Genomic DNA, 21,431 nt, shown 5'->3' on the forward strand with positions numbered 1-21,431 from the left:
TGCCACACGACTCGGCGCGATCTTCTGCTTTCTAAAATATCGATAGTTTGTGGCATTGTTTTGATCAGGTGGCATCTCCATTCTGAAATAAATGGCGCTGATTTACAAGCATTTTTTGTAAAATACCTATAGCTAAAAATGTCCAGTGAAAACAGCGAGTATTATAGTGACAAGGAGGAAGACTCGGTGGTCAACAACTCCAGTTTAGGTAAGTAATTTTTGGATCGCTTTTAGTTTGGTGCCCAGTTCATGTCATTCACTTAACATGCAATACAGGCCGATCAAGGAAATCCTCGCGGCTCAGCAAATCGTCGCGACTCAGCAAATCCTCGCGCCCCAGCAGCGCTGGCGTGGTTATAGATGAAACGCAATCAGAGGAGGAAGAGTCCCAGTCGAGTGAGACTGCGGAATCCGAAAAGTCCGATGAGTCCGACAACTCGCAAAATTCCCAGGAGTCAGAAGACTCTGAGGACGACAGCGTTCGTCCGTCCGCTAGGAACACTAAGAGGAAGCCCTTGGGAATCCCCTCCGATAGCGAGGATGAGGAGGACGAGCTGGAACAGCGCGCTTTGTCACCCAGCACCCGCATGAGCATCACTGGAGTGCGGCCTCAGGATCTCAGCGATGACGACAGCGAGATCGAGTACAGCGATGAAGTGCAGGAGGGACCCACGGAGGCACCCACTGCCGAAGCGGTCGTGCCGCGCTACACCACACAGTTTGCTGGTAATATACAGAACGACCTCCATTCGACGATTGGCGCTGCGGATTCTGAGGTCTTGGACGACTCCAGTGGCAGTGATGTGCTCATACTCAGCAACAAGGAGACACCTATTGAGATACTATCCAGCACAGACGACGATGCCACCACCAATAAGGAAAACATGTCCGGCCCGCCGTTTGAACGCCCATCAAAGTCTTTGTCGCCCAGAAGCAGTGCTGGCGCTTCGGTGGTCAAGACAAGCAAGAATCTCAGTCAGCCAACAATACAAGCGGTTCTTAAGCAAAAGACATCTCCTGCCGCTCCACGTCGATCTCGGATTAAGAGCGAGGACCAGAAGGTGGTCAGCCAGGTGGTCTACGATGAGGAGATGCGTAAGCTGGCCGAAAAGCGCGTTCAGGTAAGCGATGCGGAGAAGCTCTTCGAGAAAGTGGCCCACAAGCTGCCCGATAAGGGCAGCCAGATTATGAAGCGCATTGACACCCTGCGCCGTGAGCTCGCAATGGACGAGCAATGGATTAGCGCACTAAGGGTTCAGCAGAGTAATGTGCCTGCCGTCAGAGTGGTTAAGCCAACACTAAATCCACCCAGAGCTCCATCAATCGATACTCTTGACTGGGATGAGTTGTCGGAGGCGGTCAATGAAATAAAGCCCGTCTACACGGGTGCCCAAGGAATGGCCACATTTAACAACCAGAAGGCACTGACCCTGGAATCGCTAAAGGTAAGGTTAATAGGGCTGTCAAGTTAGTTCGTCTAATATATAGTCTTAGGATGTATTTTCAAGTCCTATGCAATTATTGCTAGTACCTAAAAACCAAAGACTATCTTTTGCCTTACTCCATGTGATGAGTCAGAACGGATATCTGAGAAGCGTGCTCATACTTGGCAGTCGCTGGGCACGAGTTACTGTGCGGTGGCTGTCCAAGAGCAGGCCATGATTAAAACCTCGAATACTGAATAAGTGATTCGTGCATTTTTTTTTTTTCATATATTTGCACAGAAATTAATGGTTGTTTTTGTAGGACCTCCACGTCTCACTCGAGGACCTTCCTGGACCCGAAGTGCTCGCAGAGGACCCTGTTGGCCTGAAGGTATCGCTTATGAACCACCAAAAGCACGCCTTAGCCTGGATGTCCTGGCGTGAACGTAAACTACCTCGGGGAGGAATCCTGGCGGACGATATGGGTTTGGGCAAGACTCTAACCATGATCTCGTCTGTCCTCGCTTGCAAAAATGGCCAAGAAATGTCCGAAGGCAAAGATGAGAGCAGTGACAGCGACAGTGAGGATGATAAAAATAAGAAGCGAAAAAGCGTGACCGGATGGAAATCCAAGGGCCGTAAAGATAGTAAGTCGCAGTTAGGGTGTTTCTGTTTTATATTCTTAAATTCAATAGCATCATATAAGTGGCGAATATATATTACATTTTCCAGCGCGTAGGGGCGGCACATTGGTGGTGTGCCCTGCCAGCTTGCTGCGTCAGTGGGAGAGCGAGGTGGAGTCGAAGGTTTCGCGTCAGAAGCTGACCGTTTGCGTGCACCATGGCAACAATCGGGAGACGAAGGGAAAGTACCTTCGAGACTACGATATTGTGGTGACAACCTACCAAATTGTGGCGCGGGAGCACAAGAGCTTGAGTGCTGTGTTTGGTGTCAAGTGGCGGCGGATCATTTTGGACGAGGCGCACGTGGTGCGCAATCATAAATCGCAGTCATCATTGGCGGTGTGTGATTTACGTGGCAAATATCGTTGGGCATTGACTGGCACTCCTATTCAAAACAAGGAACTGGATGTCTATGCCCTGCTCAAGTTCTTGCGCTGCTCGCCCTTTGATGATTTACACACGTGGAAGAAGTGGATTGACAACAAGAGTGCTGGAGGGCAAAACCGGCTCAATCTGCTAATGAAGTCACTCATGCTAAGGCGCACCAAAGCACAGTTGCAATCGGACGGCAAGCTGAACAGCTTGCCCAATAAAGAGCTGCGCCTGATCGAGATCTCGCTGGACAAGGAGGAGATGAATGTTTACCAAACTGTAATGACTTATTCCAGGACACTGTTCGCTCAGTTTCTCCATCAGCGCGCCGAGAGAGAAACTGATTTTAATTACAGAAGCGATGCCAATAAACCAACCTACAATCAAATTAAAGATCCCAATGGGGCATATTACAAAATGCACGAAAAGTTTGCCAGAATGGCTGGAAGCAAAAAGGAGGTAAAATCTCATGATATATTGGTGTTACTGCTGCGTCTTCGACAAATTTGCTGTCATCCTGGCCTTATTGATGCGGTGAGTTCGATTAAAAAATAGTTCCATTACCATAATTTCAATTGTCCAAAAAAATTATTTTAAGATGCTGGATGGAGAGGAATCCCAGACCATGGGAGACCACAGTAGTGACAGCGATACACCCGAAATCGATTTGTTGGCCCAGCTCAATAAACTCGCAATTACGGACACCTCCACCGACGGTCAGCAATCGGTTGCCAATGCAGGTGACGACGGTCCTCCGCTATTGCCGGATGAAGCCCGCATTGCCAAGGCCTCCAAGAATCTGCTGAAACGCAGCAACCCGGTATTTAATCTGCATCGTCCCTCTTCAAAAATTAACATGGTGATACAAATCCTTAAGACATCGATTCTGAAGAGCTCGGACGACAAGGCCATAGTAGTATCTCAGTGGACGTCAGTGTTAGACATTCTTCGCGACCATTTGAGTAAGGATGGTGTGGCGACCTTATCATTAAACGGTACCATTCCGGTTAAAAACCGTCAGGACATTGTTAATGAGTTCAACGATCGCAACAATCAGAAGCGCGTTCTCTTGCTTTCCCTTACTGCTGGCGGTGTGGGTTTGAACCTGATTGGTGCCAACCACCTGTTGCTTTTGGATCTGCACTGGAATCCTCAGTTGGAGGCTCAGGCCCAGGACCGTATATACCGCGTTGGCCAAAAAAAGAACGTGATCATTTATAAGTTCATGTGCGTGGACACAGTTGAGCAGCGGATCAAAGGATTGCAAGATAAAAAATTGGATCTTGCCGATGGTGTCCTTACAGGCGCCAAAGTTAGCTCTAAACTTACTATAGATGACCTTAAAGGTTTGTTTGGAATGTGAGCTTGCTTTTAACGTTTCGTATTTTATCAACTTCCATACTTATTTTTTGTCGTTTTGCAAATGCATTCCATAGATAACCATTTTATGTTTATTTACAGCGAAATATTTATTCAAGATTATTGTAAATTTTGTTTAATGTTTTCATTTCTTTGTTTCAAAGCTTTGTATTAAAATTAACTAGAATACCATTTAAGTTGTTTGGTGATTTATAATGAGTTCCATTAAAATTGAAATGTGTTCTACTATGTTTTAATATCCTAATTTAATTATTTGCGTTTTCTGTCTAAGCGGATACAATCGAATTCCACTACAATGTGAATAGCATAACATATTTGGTTTTTGTCAAACTGTACAAAAGAAATCTTTTCAAATGTTAAGGAAACATCATTTTCTTATGTTTAGAAACGTACGCTACACTATTTCCAGATCAGCCAGATCAGTTCTCGTTCTCACGAAGTAATAATAAACCGCATGCTTTCTTCACATAGCAGCGCACAGCCCAAGAAAGATGTAATGTATGTATTCTAAAGAGTAAAGTACAAAGGGATTATCTTGTAGGCTGATAATCTCATATCAATTACACATGTTTTATGTATGCTCAAATAGAACAATTTTGAATAAAGTGATCTGATAATCTTTTCGTTTCCCAAATAGCTTGCTGTTAAATAATTATTTCGAATCGAAGTGCTCAAGCTTAGGACTAAAAGTTGTTAATTATGTAGTCGTGCCTATTTTAGGTTTAAGATGTTTTTAGTTTGTGCTGATCGATATTAAATTCTTGATTATTTCCTTGCAGAAGAATTTTAAAAATAACTAATATACAATACATGTGTTCTCGAAGAGCTACTATTTATCGATTTTTATAATAACTCGTGGCTTAGTTCACTGTTTTATGCTTGTTTATTTCAGTTGCTTGAGATCAATTAGAAACGTTTTTCGGGGATTACACTTTGATAGTCTACATGTATAGGATTTTAGGATTTTCACATTTCGCTGGAATTATTTTAAGCCTGGTTAAATATTAAATAACATTCCGCAGAAGCCGCAGGTTTCTTCCACGCGGGGCTAATTAGAGTCATCTATTTTTTATTGATCTCCAGTGAAAATGGTGCTGCTACTTAATTATCGCTGTGGAAGAACAAAGAGAAATGAATTATATTATTGTAGTTGGCCAGGATTAGTGAGCGGGCTTGTTAATTAGTTTGAAATTCAATATTGCATTTGCAACATGCCGCTTTCGCGAGTGCTGTATAAAACCATTTTTAAAGCCAATGATCCCAGTGCGCCCATATGGGTGCACTGTCTCGGCCATAAAGCCCATTAAAATCATTGTAATGTCCGACAGTCAGTCAGAGCCAGCTGAGGCGTAGAGCCCACCAAGTTATCCTGGACAGCTCACCTTCACCTGCCCGTGTCCTCGGACTCTTGAGCAATGAGCTGCGCTCCGGCGCTCGTAAAAGCAAATTTTATAGCCACCGTTGCCCACGGACGGACCAAGCAAGTGGCCAGGGAGGTATGGAGGTATCGGAGTGGCTCGGATTGGATGGGATGGGATGCGATGCGGCAGCTATGTCCGCACAATATGGGAAGCAGCTGGGTCCCGACCCGAGAGCTTGATTTTTATAATGCGAAATGTGATTTTTACGACGCGTTTTAAGATAATGCTGCAGGCGCTGAAACTTGATTCTCGATTCGTTTTGCCTGATTTCTAATTGTCGCAGTCATTTGAGCTTAAGGCAACATTGGAAACCACTTCGCCCCCACCCAGCGCACAAAGTTCCTTAAGGGCATTGAACAAGTCAATGAACAATGAGATGTAAGCCCTAAACAAATAAATAAATTAGCAAAATCAAAGCACGGAATGGCATTCCTGGGTTTTGTGAGCTAAAGTGAAATTCGAAAAATCCTTTTTTCACTTTTGGATTGATAAGGACTAACAGCTTTAGCTACTTTTTTACCATACATTTCATATAAATTGCTCTTAGTTTTAGAACTCAAATTTATAAACACATATAATACAACAAAGTTCGCCATTGTGCAAAGGACCCTATTATTTTGGCCATAGAGTACACCCTATTCCCTGTACTTCTGGAGTTTAGCGTCTTAATGTGTTTTTTATTTGCCTTTGCAGTTTGAGTCGAGTTTTACGATTGCCTCGAAAAAGTTTCCACTGAAAAAGGAGTAGCTGCAAATGATTTTCGAGCCCCTTGAGTTAAGCTGACTGCGGCTCAGCTCGGCTCGGCTCGTTTTGGATTGGTTTGCTTTGGTTTCTGGATTTGTATACTCCATTCAGCCATCCATCCATCCATCCATCCATCCATACATTATTGTTTATTTTTTAATAATGCGTGTCCACTAAAAGCCGAAAAAGAAGAGGAAGCGTAACGCGGCTCCATAAACAACGAAGGGCGCTCAGCACGCAAGTCGTCGAAGAACAATAAACACGAACCCCGAAAATCCAATGACTGTGCTCCGTCCAGCGGATTGAAAGTGTCGTGGCTGGGTATGTGGATGTGGATTTGGATCGGGCACTGGAGGAGGAGGAGCTGTCCAAGTGGGGCAGTCGCAAGGGCGAAGTGTTAGGGCGAAATTCGAGCAGCGTAAGCTGAAACCGAAACCAAAGCTGAAAACTCGAGCCGCGCTCGCTCAAAACTATAACATTTTTCGTTTTATTCCCTTATTTTGTTGTGTTTTATTTTTATGGCCAGCACTGCATTTATTGCGACAGCCCCCGGGTATCGAGAACAGGCGACGATGACGATGATGACTGGGGGGCATTAAAAGCAGACGGATTTACTCCTTTTTTTAATGGCAACTCAGCGGAAATTAGAAATCGGCGGAAATGTACTGCAACGATAATATTCAAAATATATTGTATAATGTTTGTTGTACATTTATGCTCAGTCTTGGAGTCTCTTGGGTCGAATTGGATGGGGGCACTACAAAGTAGTCGCCTGGCCAAATAAGCCGGAAGTCTGATGCGGCTCGGCTTACAGTCTTTTTGCGAGATCCGAAGTTTGAGCTGATCATCTTCATAGATCGATGTCCTGACACTTTATGATATACCCTTTCTTTATTTTAAAGAACATTCTATCGAACGCTCTGCTGCAAGTTATGTAGACATTTGATCTGTGTACAACACTTGCATCACTATAAAAGGCAGTCCGCGTAGTGACGAAGCACAGCATGAAGAATGTTTAATAAAACCAAAAAATATTCATTTAAAATTTACTGCACCAATATGAATCGAAACTGTCAATCTAACTAATGCAATAATATAATATTCAAAATATTTTTCTATTTTTGAAGTTAAATTGTTGAGGCTGATGGAGAATAAACTTAACTAAATTACATATATACCCAAGTAGAGATTAGGAAGAGCCTAACTCTTTCAGTGCCAGTGAATAAAATTTGTCGGCCATGTTAATGAGTCACTTTGATGTTTGTGGTTGCATGTTCACTCGGAAGACGGAAATCTTTGATGGAAGCACTTTTTATACCTCCGCCTGTTCGCCAAATACTTTTGAAGTGCCAAAGATTCAGTTAATTAAACGCATGTGCAGAAACCCCACACAAACGTGCTAAAGCAAATTATTGTAGTTAGCGAATATATTTAGACCAAAAGAAGACTGGCGGTGGCCGTCAAATATTTTCCCAGTGCACTTGGAGCACCGGTGAAAAGGTAAGGAGGATTGTCTGGGAACTGGCACGGCAGCAAATGGAAACAAAATATCGTAAAACGGAAACTTATGCATTTATTGCCATTTTGGACAGAGCAACAAAAGCGAGTTGCAGCGGAATTGAAGTGCCATTTGAAAGGATATTTGCTCCTTGTGTGCGTTTGTTCTTGGCGAAATGAAACGCATTGTGGAAATGCTGCTCGCAGGATCTCCCCAAGGCTCGTAAAAGTTTTCGGTATTGTTTGCCCGCTTTTATGGTTTTGAGTTTTGCCCAAAATAATTGTTTGCTGCTGCCAATGCATTTGCTTCGCCTTTTCTCGACCGACTCTTTTTAATAAGTTTGATTTGGCCGATCCCCGTCACAGAGTTAAACGAAATTTGCGATAGTTTTACGAGTTCGAGATCCAACCGCCTGACTTTGTAGTCTCGCCCCCTCAAAGGGAACATTTAATTGCAGTTCTAGGCTTAGAAAGGGGCTGAATTGTTGGCCAGCAGACGCCTCGGCAGAGAAAAAATATTTTCACGCAGCTATCGTGCGATTCAGTTCAGTTTCGGTTTTACGATGCAGACCCATAAAAACAGAATGCTGCACTGCGTCCGTGTCCGCGTCCCTTTGAAGCTAGAATAAATATGCCACAGGAGTGCGGCGAGAGGTGACAGGAGTTAGGAGTTCGGGCGATTGGGAGTCGGGGTTTTTAATGGCCGCAAAACAATCGAAGGGCCACGGATGCGCACAGTTTCTAGACAAGATTTAGATGCCAATTCGGCGCGCTTTCATAATTCTGCAATGCAAATATTTTATTACCTTGGACGAGACCAAAACATTGAAATATGCATTCTGAAGTGTCGTCTTCGCGGTTTGCCAGCGTGAATCGTAAAACAGAAAACCGAGTGAGAAAAGAAGACTGGCGAAGCGTATGTTTTGATGTTTGGATGGGAGGATGCCCGTCCTCTAAACACCACACCCGAATACCCCTTCCCATCATCGATGGTGTGGGGAGGCGGAAAATGGAGAAGCCCTTGCCGCTGCTGGCGCCACTTGAGTTTTTAATTAAGGCAAATCGCTTAGCAAAACAAAAGGCTACAAAATGCTCAAACGTTGGGAACAAAACACCAGCTCGTCTTGCCCATCTCGATGGAAATATAAACAAAAATGCCAATGACAGCAGCCATGGAAATTCAACACCCGACCGCCCGCCCGACTCTCGCAGAATTAAGCAACTGCAGCAGCAGGAGTGCACCAAGAAAATGCCGAAAATGTGGAAAATGCTTCAATTGTCAGCCGGAGCAGGCGGTGCGAGATTAGGGGGCGTGGCACGTCGGTCCAAGAGGAATTGCTTTTCATCTCGAGCGCTTTTGTTGCCCACGTTGCAGTCATCAGGACAAATGATGAAAAAGCCATTGCATACTTTCGTGCGCAGTACGGAAGTGCAGCCAGCATCTACACACTCGACCTCTCGCCTGCAACCGGAAATGTGAATGGAAGTGGGAATGGGAAGGGATCCGGTCCAGAAACCAGGAAGCAGGGACCAGGGACCAGGGACCAGGGACCGAGACTGAAAACAGCCAGCCAACCCAAATTGTGAACATAAAACTATGCTGCGAAATTGATTTGATTAAAGGCAATGCGCCTGGGCCAGCATGCGAAATGAGCTGCAAGTGTGAAAGCGGAAACGGAAACTTTTCGGGTATTGGTACTAATGCTGGGCTAAGTTTAAGATTTAACTTTAGTTCTCGACGCAATTGAGTTAAACAACTGAGTAGCTGGCTACATGTGCAACCAAAAACAATCTACACAGAGAGTTGGAATGTTTTTGCCACGACTGAAACTATAAGTTCTTGAAGCGCCAACAAATTATCATATCATATTCATAGATTCATATCATCATATTCTAGATTCTGGCAATGAAATGCACTCAATTTACTAATACTATGCGGATTCCACTACTCATTTCTAAAGCCAGCACATATTGCTTATTTTGTGTTCAGACTTTTAGTGAGAAAACATTTATTCAAGGCAAAATCTTCGTACCCAATATAAATATATCTGAATAAATGTCGATCTGTTCCTCGATTTCAATACATATGTAAGTGGTAAGGAACGTAAGGAAGTGAGAACGTTATTCTTTATTCATTATATCTTGAATCTTAAAACAGATTTGTTAGTTTATTGTTAGAAAATATATGATGGAAAATGTTCTCTAAAGTGTAAAAATATACACATATATTGAAACTTGTAGAACAATGTGGATACTTACACGAAGAGGACAGCGGCCGCTGCTGCTGCTGCCACGGCGGCAGCAACGTTGCGATACTGCTACGTGGCAGCCGTGGAGCTGACCAGGTGGTGGCCGTGGTGGTAGGCTCCGTTGCTGCTGCTGTGCGCCGGTGGCGGTGGTGGCGGAGTGGTGGGCGTGGCCGAGCGCGATCTCTGACGGCGGCTGAGCGTGGGCGTGGAGGAGGTCGTGGCCATCGTGGTGACCATTGTGGGTGAGGCCGCGGAGTGGACGGTGCCATTGCTGCTGCCCGGTCGGGAGGGCTTTTGGTTGTGGACAGCCGACGGTCCACTGGGACTGCTCGGGGAGCGGCTGAGGGCCAGCGGCTCTGGAGTCGGTGGACAAATCTGTGTGAGCGGCAGATGGGTGAAGTGCGCCCCATAGCGACCCTGTTCGATGCTCGGGTAGGTCAGGTACATGGGCGCCCCGTTCACCAGGGCCATCGGGGTGTAGTAGTTGTAGTAGATCTGGGCTACAGTGCGATTTATTTCCACTCGAGCTGGGGATTAACAGAAGTTATGCGATTAAAACTTGGCAGATGTATTTTTTGACTCCAAAATAATGGTAAGCATCTGAAAACTTGTGAAATTTTCGGGATTACTTATACTTATCGTTATACACAGTACACAAAGCACAAAGGAACACTAATACTAATACTAATTATACGAGTTTTTATTATTTCTATATTTAGACGAAAAAAGGTAATAATAAATTCGTTCTTTTCTTAATGTCATCTACTTTTATAGTATACAAGATTCGTTTAATTTAAAAGATTGGAAAAAGTTTATAATTTTTCTCCTAACTGATTTCGCATCTGGTAGTTGAGGACCTCAATTACAGCGTTCTCTCTTTTTCGTGCTTAATTAAATATAGCTTTACAAATGAGAACAAAAAATAAAAGGGTTCACTTTCCGGAAAACACCTTAATAACTTAAACATAATCCAGTGATTGCTTGACGGTATACCACGTCGTTAATTTAACACACTTTTTATGGAAAATAGAGCAGAGCAGTTTAAAGTTGTGGCTGGCGACCATGGCATTAACTATGGCCGCACTTAATGTCTATGCCACCCGACCAAGATGTGCGCCATTTTGGAAGGCACATGAGGAACCTGGGGTCCCAGTTCCCCAGGCCCGAACTCCAAGCACGGGCCCACCTATGGCCCCGGAATGCACTTTATGTGCAACCTTCGCACGGTGCTCACATAATAAACCCTCCGCTGCTTCCTCCAAAGTGCCACGCCCCCAGATCGACGACCACATCCCGCTTCCAGTCCCAGTTGGAGCTTCGGCTGGCTAGAGCCTTTGTCTTACGCTGACTCCCCGCCTTATCTGCGTGGCAAAAACTTTTCAAAATTTTACTGCTTGCTGCAACATCAAAATGCCAAGTTTTTACGATTACGCTGCTGCTGCTGCTGCAATTTTACTTAATTTTAATGGGATTTTTTCTTCCGCCAACTGCAGAATGCATTAAACAGGGCCAGAGCATACGAGAGAGAATTACGCATGAGCGTGCCTCCCCTTTGTGGCCCCCTTTCTTGGGTTGAAGAGTTCCCTCCTCGGAGGACGCACAAGTATCGAAGTGGAAGGAGTGAAATCGGTGGAGTTGGAGTCGAAGGTACAGTCCATGCCAGACCCAGACCCAGACCCAGACCCAACCTAGTCGCAACTAATGCCGCCCGCCCATTGTGCGATTTGACGAAATAATAAAAAGTCGTAAAAAGTTGTGACCCAGGTTGCTGATGGATGGAGCGGGTCAGGGTAAGGAGCAAGTTAAGCTGCCCTCCAGACCGGGCATTCTGGTACTTGTTAATATATAGGCAACTCTCATTGGGTTTGTCCATAAACCGAGTCTTGATGTTGGGGGTAATTAGAGGAATGCATTTTCGAACAGGTTTGGCTTGGCCAGGAAGCGAAGTGACGACCTCTCAATCCGATTCCTGACTTGGTGTAATGAAATAAGTCAAGTGAAAATGGACATGGTATTTTCACTGTTGTTGCAGCAGGAAGGAAATCATTCTTAAGCCATAAGAAGTTCTTCAAGTTGGTCGGAATATTGGTTAAATATGTGCCCGTTGTCCACCAATTAGTTACTGTTAACTGTATTGTTCAAAGTCTACGCTATGATTTGATTGCATTGGGTAAAATTTTACTGGTTTTTCAATGTTATTAAAATAGTAGTAAACTATTTGATGACCTCGTTTAATCCGTAATCTTTCTAAGCCTTCGTTTAAAGAAACTAGTTTTGCTTGCTCCATCCAAAGGTCTATAATCTATGCTTTTGCAGGCCACAAAACCTCGACAATAAGTTTCCAGTCGAACTGTCAAGACAGTCCAGTCCAGTACAGCCCGATTGCGCTGGAATCCTTTATGACAAACTGCTTGCTTATTATTTAGCGAGCCAGGACCGTGGCCATGATGAATCTATATTGTCCTAAGGAGGCCATGGCTATGCATGTGGATCAGATGTCTGGCACAAGTGGCAGCTTGTAAGTCGTGGGGCAGTAAAAATGACAGTAGCGAAACTAGATGGGAAACGGGGAGCGGTCGCGAAGTGGAGTGGAGTGCAAGTTGACGCTGCACAAATATTTTACGATCCGCCCACAATATGAAGTCGTAAAGTTGGAAATTTTTGCTTCCTGCTGCCGCTCGGTCTGCGCTTTCCTATAGTTTTTAATAAGCATTGGTAAATGTTTGGGATGAAAGTGGCAAGGAATTTGTTCTAGACTCGTTGAGCCGAGCCGAGCTGAGCTGAGCTGCTGGGTTGGGCCGGGCTGGGCTGGGCAGCCACATATGAGGACGTTGACGATGATGATGATGATACGGCCCGCAGCTCGTTATGGCGCCCCGTACAAAATGGTATACTAGCGAGTCTATTTTTTATGGGAAAACAAAGAAAGGCGTCGCTGGAAATATGACAACGCAAGGATGAGGCAGTGCGTCGTAAAATTGGGTCGAGGAGAGCGGTTGGATTCCATATGAATTTACTATACTATATTCTCTGAGTCATAAGATGATTTGCTCATCACACTATTTGAAAACAGTATATTAAGATCCAGTTATCTACATATATCCATAGAGAGTTATTTTAAAGATTAATGGTTTATTATCTAATTACAAAAGTGAGGTAAATTCATTGATCGTAAATGAATGTATGTATAAATGTTTCAAGAAATTTAAAGTCCTGCCTTAAAAATATGATTATGAAATATGAAATCGTTATGAAACCTAGTTATCCTTATGAATGGGAAGAACATGATATGTATCATGTCATTTTGTTTATTGCTTAATTATTAAATATTGTCCAAGAAGCTTTTAACTTGGACTGTTTTAGAGGGTTCTTGTATAGAAAAGGTAGGTTAACCAAATTTAGTTTTTAACGGACCTTGAATATTGCAATAAAACTTTCGATTCGTTGGCATCAAATACCTTAACCGCTCGGCGATTCCTTTCTCTCTCTCTCTTTCACTTGCGCACATTTCAACCATAAACACTTTTAAGCTTTATGGTGGCCACATTTACACGTCGCCATTGCCTACCCACGGTAACGCAGAGATTCTCCCTCCCAGATCGCCGGCGATACCTGAAATTTCATCGTGACGTGTTTAGTGCCGAGGAGCGATGTCGAGCTGTTACGGCCGGAGCATTGCAGCTACCTGGTGGCGGACTAGAGTCGTTTAACCCAGCTGGAGAAACTAAATCCGAATCTGCGAATCTCAGGCGTACACTTTGAGTAATCCATATCCATATTAATCCATATTACTGATATACTAGTTACTATATTAAAAAAAAATATTTACAATTCTAAGGGGAGTCTAGTAAACTACAACTTATAAATGGATGCGATTTAAACTGAAGGTGAACACAAAATCGAAGATGATTTCACTGAATGCATTTCTCGCAGTGCAGGCCTTTGGCAATGGTGTTGGCAGTGTCGTAAATTTTTCGCATGCATTTTTCGGTTTAATGATGCATTTACGATCCGAGCAGCAGTGGCGACACAAGTTACTTTCAGCTCCCAGATCCCACTTCCCACATCCTTCATCCCGGCTCCCAACTCCAACTCGGCAAAACTTCAGCTGATGATGCTGGGACGTGCAATGGTAATGGATTCGAGAAATGGCAACAACTTGAAAAGCAATCGTTACCAGTTTAATGTCATCAACAAAACAAACAACAGCTGATACTTCCAGTTCAGTGATTCAATTCGCATATCCGAGGGTTTATGTTTCAGTTTCAGATTCAGTTTCCAATTCATCATCTCATCTCATCATCTCAGCGAGGCCGATTTTGTTTAAGGAAAATAGTTTATTTCTGACATTTCAGGTTTATCCTTTTTATAATATTCCGTTGGGCTAAATCTTACTTAAGGTCGTAACAATATTTTACAATGTCAATAAGAATTTTCGTTGTAATGCAATATTACAATTAGAGTTTCGCAAGACATCGATGAAACACTAACTTAAATATATTTATAATTTGTGCACTATCTCACAACAGTTTTGATACCCAGACCCCCGGAAAGTAGTTATCATTTCTTCAAGGGTTACTATGCAATTGCCTTGCTAAGATACAAATTCACACGCAAAGAAGAAATTTGAGATTGGCTTGTATGCCTATTCGAATGAGTGTGTATATCCTAGTTTTCTTCTCGATCCCCTTTGTTGATCAATTTAGTGCTGCTTACGAAAGAAACATTATTTTGTACTTAGATTCAGTTAAGTACTTAAGTAAACAATAAAAGCATAAATGACTGAAGTGAGGCGCTTTCAATGGCTTTAATTAGACTGTGATTAGCCCAATAAACTGAGTAATGCCAAACTTAAATAAGGTTAAACTAAAGCTATACAACCGATGCGCAGATTTGTGATGCGAACGTGTTGAAATGTTGATCGTTGATTTGGCGTGCGTATTTCGAATATTTTTTAAAAACGTTTACTACATTTTGTCCTTTGTCCTTTGATTATATTATTCGTTGGCGGCAAGGGCTATGTTGATTGTTGATTAGATCCGTTTGCGGATTGTTGATTGAAGAGAAGAGAATGTTGATTGTAGATTGAGATTATTAACATTGAGGCCAGACATCTCAGCACGGGGTAATGTTGATTGAAGAAAGCTGACGCGTAGAACGGCTGTCACACATCGACATATTTGGCTTGTTGATTGAAGATAGTCCAAGTCGCGCTTTAGTTTACCGATAAATTCGATTTATTTACAGAGGTTTTGCTCCATAAAACTCTAAGTTACTCAACTCTAAGTTATAAAAGTTAAATTCGCGCGATTTCACCGAAGCATTAAGCTAATATGTGATGCTGAACAATAATAAATATCGGGGCAAAGTAGTATTCGTTACTCTAGTTAATGAAAAATTATCATCCACATTGCCGCGTTGTGTTGCGCAGCTCACCCCCGTCATAGATATTCAAATTATGTTGACGGGAGTACTCATTCACAACGTATTGGCCTGGTTTAGATCAGATCGAGAGACATTCGGCATTTTATTATACAATTTCACTTCACAGCCAGTTGATTGGCTTGGCAGTGGAGTGATCACTGAATCACTGATCAACAGACTTACCCTCTTCGATTCGCCGGGAAGCCTCTTCAATGTTGGCGTCTGCGTCCTTTAATATCACATACATGAGTGGCATCAGCTCCCAAGGATAGCGGAATTTTTCTAATAGCTTTTGGCAATAGTCTAGGAAAACGTCTTGGCCTGGAATAAACGGAGATAGAAGATGTCGTTAGTTTTTTTTTTTATTCCCATGCTTCTCGATCATCAGCTGTCTGCAATCGATCTCCCCATTTACTTGGCAATCAGCTTCATTGACATCAGCTCCATCCCATAAACGAACGGTTCGACAAGAGTCGTGGTGCCACTCCATCTTGAATTTCGCCAGTTTGCATAAGTATTATATATGGTGCAAAAACTGGCAGACAGCGATGTGCAACGTAAACATGGCTGCAAAAACGTCGGCATAATTTGCAACTTAATACGAGAAACCTATTGATATCAAACAGGAATGTTCAACATTTCCAATCCCAGTGAAAACCAGTAGCATAAGCATAATCGTTAGCTACGCGGAAATCAGCAAGTCTAGACAAACAAAGAAAACCTAAATTGTTTTTAAGCACTATACACATACATAAAAAATATACAAAAGCAATAATTTTTTTATTTAGTAGAATCACCTTAATGTTTTAGGCAAAGGATCCTAATCTTAAATAATGAATAGATGTAAATGTAAATATCGTATTTCCTATTAAAAACGTATAAGCTACTATGTATTAAGCTGGTTTCTTTAAAAAATAACAAAACAAGCAAATAGGAAAATCTAATATAATAATAAAATCTAATAATAATAAAAAAGTAATCCCAGTAATCTTGGAACTTCTGTACCTAACCAATATACCTCATCTATTGTAACTAAGGTTACATTTAAGACCGTACGACTCTTTTTGGGCCACATGAGATACATTCCGTTGAAGACATACAATATTTTCATACAATTTTTTATAAACTTGTGTCAAAACTATTAATCCGCTTACTTGCGGAATATTCACTTCGTATTAATATTTTTGCCGCTGGTGTTACTTTGCAGTTTTCTCTTTTACTCGCCAAGCTTATGCCATTATGCTCTTCGTATCGCCAGCCATTTTTTTCGTTTTCTGGTTTTTACCTCACACCAGCACCACCAGCACCACCAGCACCAAAAGCAACAACACACCAACAGCAACAACACACCAACAGCAGCAGCACACCAACAGCAGCAACAACACAGCGGCTACATTGGCCCGTCGTCGTTGTCGTTGTCGGTAGTTTGGTTGTAGGCGGAGCTTCATATCCATTGGCCCGTTTTATGGTGGCTCTCTGCTCGCTGCTCCTGCGATGCGGTCGTTGGTGTTGGTGTTGTTGGCGTGCAAGTGTTGCTGCTGTTGCCGCTGTTGGTGCTGTTGCATGCAACACAAGCGCTGTTGCAGGATTTGCATTGGCGCACTCAGATTGCGTGTGCGAACTTGACTAGAAACTCGTTTTGGGAACAGCTCTACTTCCTGTTGTGGCTTGTAACTTTTACTCGAGTGTTGCCCACATGCTCATTCAGCTGGTCGCGTTGCACGAACATTTGCCGCGCTGTCTGCGCCTTTTTAATTTAGTAATTAAGTCATTAGTGGGCTGGCCGCAGTTTGGGCGCTGTTTTGTTACCATTTTATGCCTGCAAATTATTTTATTGGGCGCAAATAAGTCTAATAAATTGATTTATTGCTGCCGCAACCGACGCTCGACCATGTCAATAACTGAAAAACCATTTTACTAGCCCTACTCACTGCGGTCTGCCCACTTATCGCTAGCGCCATTGCCTCTAAGCGCCGACAGTGTTTTTGAATTAGAATATATTAAACATTCCCATGTGAGTGGCCATCAAGTATTAGAATAATAAAACTCTAATTTGTTATTCAAAACCACATCGTGAAACCACAAAGAGTCAATTTTAAAGTTTTAAATTAGGCAGTTAACAGCGTTTATGGTCTGAGACTATAAGGAGAAAACAAACATTTTTTAATCGTATGTATACGATTCACTTCTTATATGAAAAAGAAACTTTCGAGGTTAGCATCTCGTAGAAGCGTTTATATTGTATAAGCCCTGAATAAACTCTTTAAGATTCATTTAAAGCCCAGACTTAAAACTACTACTACTACTGAGTGAACAAAAACGTCATTCGTTTGCTAAGTATAAATTGTAAAGTAAAGTAACATTTTTCAACTACACTTAGGGGCGGTTGATCCTTTATTTATAATTTAAGTATTGGTCTGAGACTATTAAATAGACACACTAATTCTACATACAAATAACCTTTAGTTATACCTAACCGTTTTTGAAATACTTTCATTTTCGTGTTTTTAACTCTGAAACTAATGATTGGTAAAGGCTACAGATTCCATAATTATTACTTTTGAACGGAATTTTCATGTTACATTTCCGTGATATTTCTTCTCACGTTTCATCTGTTTCATCTCACGTAAACAAAAATGTTAAATACATTTGTGGAAAACAAAATAGGAAATAACAATCACCAATTAAAATGTTCAACAACAATAATTTTCTGTAATCTAAACTTGTTAATAACACTTTACAACTGCATATTTTTACAGCTAATTAGTCTCATTTCGAGTCTCGTGCAACAGTGCCATGTTTAGAAATGAAACTGAAAACTAAAAAATAAATCGAATACTGTAGTTCAGTTCATTCATCGGATTCTGAATGAACCTTGCCCAAACATGCATGTCACGCTGAATCCTACATTTACTTAATCACCGAACATTTTAGTCACTTTAAGTGCAATCCTAAATAATACACACATTACACAATATTTATATAAAACGCTCGGCAAGCGTTGGTAACGCCCACTTGGCACGAAAAGTATCCGCGCACGAAAAGCTGCAGCTGTCGGTGTTGCACCGCCCTCCCCTGCAGAAGTATGTACTACCGAACACGAATATACATATATATATATATATATATGTATTTATCTACGTATATGTATATGTGTACATGTAGATCTGCTAGATGCACATCTATATGCATGTACAGTTAGCCAGTAAACGATGCCATTAACGCGCATAAAGCGACTCTGCGCAGGGCCATGTGGCAGGAGAACTGGGGGCACACAAATCCGAGCTTCGTGAGGAGCAAGGTATATACAACCCATGTATATGGTGCAGCTATATGTATGTGCAGGTTGCACGTGTACTGGTACTGTGTACTGGTATTGGTACTGGGTACTGGTGTTGTTATTACTTTTATTACTGTCCAAAGTGCAGCTAACCTTCCACTCGGCAATCTCCGAGCTCCACGATACCGAGTCCTCCACGAGGACCTCGTTTCCCCAGCTCCTTGCTGCGGCGTTTAAGTCGTTAGCAAGCTTTTCTCGCTCGTTCTTCTGCGCCTTTTTATGAGTTTGTTGCTGCAGCACGAAGCACTTTCTGCCGCTCCTGCTGCAGCTGCACAGTTTCTGGAGGAGGTTTTATATATCCTATATATAGTTCTTTGTACCAATTGGCAGGCATTACATGGCCAAGGCACCACTTCGCTCGCTAGCTGCCTCTTTTTCCAACCATTTCCTGCGTTTATCTCGATGGTTTCAATTTAATTTACGCAGTCGCTTATTTTTAAGATACTTCGACAAAACAGCGTACAAGCAATTTTCTCCTTTGAAAAGACATAATCTCTTATTTTTTAAGCTGAATTTCGAAAAGTATTTACCCAAATATATCGTTATTTAGTATTGCTTGCAAGGCATATTAAAATTATTCTTGTTCGCAAATAAACCATTTTATGATATTACGAATTGAAAAACTATTCAAAATAGGTCAGATAATCGTACCAAAAATTTTCGAAACATTTCTTATGATAAAGAATCAAGAACTATCGATTAAATATATGTACAAATTCAGGATTAATTCTTAATTTAAAGCACGCATATCTTATTGACCGAGGGGAAATTTTAATCACATGAAGAAAATTCGTTGTCTTTAACTGAAAGTAATTGTTATTAACATTGAATTGTTGAAACTATATCATTCATACACATAATTGTTGTACTTCTTTAAAAGACAACATTGGTATCATTTCCAGCGTATAAAAACATTCAAACGACCTTTTTTTGTGTGGCATTAATTAGGTAAAGTTTTTATCTTATTTCTTTATCCAAAACCCAAAAGAATATATATGAGCACGAGTATTTTCCGGATAAAAAGCATTCATTTTTCAGCTGCTGAAAACCCAAAAAAAGATTCACTCCGTGTGGAGCACTTCGGCATCGCGTTGTAAAATTAACTTGTGCAATAAAGAACCGAGCAGAAGCGAGATGTTGGAAATATTTTGATAAAATTTCGTGCGCTTTGCAGCTGGATGGAGATAAAGCCTGGCTACCAAAGCGATGAGGAACACCCGTAAATTTCTCGAAATATCTGCAGATCTGCCTCGTCGGCAGTCAGTCAGAGTTGCTCGAGGCAGGTCGTAAAACGTAACAACAATAAAAAATAATAAATCGACATATCCACAAAATGGCAACTCAAAGTGCTCAGTATGCACAGAAAGGAGTAAGTGGCAGGCAAATGCCACCAGAAGGAAGGAAGGCGAATTGACGAAATCCTTCTGCACTGGGGCAATGTGGTAAATGAAGCGAGCTTCGGAATGCTGTGGGCTATATCTATGTGCATGTCCGGACCAAAATCGGGGAATGGGTGTAATGCCAATGTGCGCTGAGCAGACAATATAAAATCTTTGGCAACCGGAATGCAAATGCAAGGAGCAGAAACAGTGTTTTAATGAGCCACAACCCCAGACGCAGATGTGATGAGCTCCGTGGAGTTGAGTTGACCAAGCAGTGGATGGATGGATTCTATTTTATTAGGAGTGATTTGCTATGCTGTTGCAATCCACTAATTGGTGTTGTAAATATGAACTTAATGTATTTTCGCAACAAACTACATTTGCATTTCCTACTAAAAAGTAACTAACTTATAATTGGAAAAACTTTTGCATGCATGCTGGCATAATTTGCTAGCTGTAGGTGGACTAGAGATGTCCTTATTTTATTAGAGGAATTTACTGAAACGAATTCAATAGTCACTAGCCATAGCTGTCATCAAAATAATCAGAGCAAATGGGCATACATAACGTCGCAGAAATATATCGGGCAATGCAAGGGTTTTCTTCAAAGGAACTGAAAATCCACGAATCAGCTTTGCACTGATTAAAAGTCATTGATAGGTTACATTTCTGTGCGGACAATAGCTCCCACGTGAATAACTATTGAAGCAGTAAACCGTCGAGGTAACCGTCGCCAGATTGCATTTACCTTTTCATTTGTTATTCATTGCCTCACCTTCAATCGAGTTAAATTCCCGAACACAAAACCCTGGCCAATATCCGCTGGCTGGCCTTCATCGCCTTCAAAGCTGCAGCTCGTTCCAGAGGAGCTCTTTGTGCATTCGTCAACACAGTGCAGTAAAGGCCAATAAAAGTGCATGTAGCATGCAGCCTTTTTACGAGACGAGTGAGCGAGTGAGCAGGGGATTCGGGTGGCAAGTGGCAAGTGGCGAGTGGCACTTCGATTTGGCTCGTCCTTGCCAGAAGGCGGAAGTTGAAATTTGGAAGTTGGCGTTGACACAGGGGACCCTGTTTGGTTGGCTGGCATTCGGTTGGCCAAGTTAAGCTTGTTAAGCTCCGCACGAAAGTCGTTTTAATCTCAAAATTAAAACGTTTGCAATTTTCGAGCGACTTTACGAGTTATATAAAGAAGAGGCGAAGCTCTCGTCTTGTTCGTCTCAGTGCCCATTTTCTTAATCGTTGCCTTTGTCGTTGTCGTTATCCCGTCTAGTATCCTTGCTCCTTCCTGACTTGTCGCATTTTCCTTGTCGTCGTAATTCACTTGAACTTGTGTCATATTTCAGTTATGTCCCATGCTGTACCGCATACCCCACAGCCTTTTCTATCCCAACTTTCCTGCTGCACTTTGCATGCATTTATATAGTTTTTATTTTTATTATCGAAAATAACAAGCTTTTTCTGTAGATTTATTTTTATGATCGCCGCGCTGTCGCTATTTTTTTACTGTTTGAACTT

The 21,431-nt window shown here is 42.1% G+C and overlaps 2 protein-coding genes and 1 non-coding gene across 9 annotated transcripts in view; 2 read left to right on the plus strand and 1 right to left on the minus strand.

Annotated features, from left to right (window-relative positions):
• The first annotated feature begins 40 nt into the window (after window positions 1-40).
• Window positions 41-4,101, plus strand: lds (lodestar). Its single transcript, NM_080111.4, has 5 exons — window positions 41-208; window positions 277-1,445; window positions 1,747-2,071; window positions 2,157-3,013; window positions 3,078-4,101. The coding sequence occupies exons 1-5, from the start codon at window positions 139-141 to the stop codon at window positions 3,840-3,842; spliced, it is 3,186 nt and encodes a 1,061-aa protein (NP_524850.2). The 5' UTR covers window positions 41-138; the 3' UTR covers window positions 3,843-4,101.
• On the plus strand, window positions 1,562-1,683 carry scaRNA:MeU2-C41 (small Cajal body-specific RNA : MeU2-C41). Its single transcript, NR_048342.2, has one exon. It is a non-coding gene; the product is annotated as a small cajal body-specific RNA : MeU2-C41 (small nucleolar RNA).
• Window positions 3,933-21,431, minus strand: part of dsx (doublesex) — a 43,086-nt gene continuing 25,587 nt past the window's right edge. For 3 of the 7 annotated variants that reach the window (NM_169202.1, NM_001275424.1, NM_001275423.1), the window contains exons 3-5: window positions 15,378-15,515; window positions 9,781-10,297; window positions 3,933-4,970 (exon numbers count right to left, since the gene is read on the minus strand). In NM_169202.1, coding sequence (NP_731197.1) covers window positions 9,840-10,297; window positions 15,378-15,515 — 596 coding nt within the window. In that variant the 3' untranslated portion in view covers window positions 3,933-4,970; window positions 9,781-9,839. Of the gene's footprint in view, window positions 4,971-9,780; window positions 10,298-10,777; window positions 15,516-21,431 lie in introns of those variants that run through there. The other 4 variants (NM_169203.2, NM_079548.5, NM_001300291.1 and 1 more) reach the window with 3 other exon arrangements.

Source organism: Drosophila melanogaster, chromosome 3R (assembly GCF_000001215.4).
Source record: "Drosophila melanogaster chromosome 3R".
In the NCBI taxonomy this organism is placed as follows: Eukaryota; Metazoa; Arthropoda; class Insecta; order Diptera; family Drosophilidae; genus Drosophila; species Drosophila melanogaster.

What these genes read in the sequence shown, in the direction of transcription:
- lds (NM_080111.4), top strand. Translation starts at nt 139, where the DNA reads ATGTCCAGTGAAAACAGCGAGTATTATAGTGACAAGGAGGAAGACTCG. An exon ending in TGACCCTGGAATCGCTAAAG is followed by an intron (nt 1,446 to 1,746) that starts GTAAGGTTAATA and finishes TTGTTTTTGTAG; the next exon opens with GACCTCCACGTCTCACTCGA. An exon ending in ATCCTGGCCTTATTGATGCG is followed by an intron (nt 3,014 to 3,077) that starts GTGAGTTCGATT and finishes AATTATTTTAAG; the next exon opens with ATGCTGGATGGAGAGGAATC.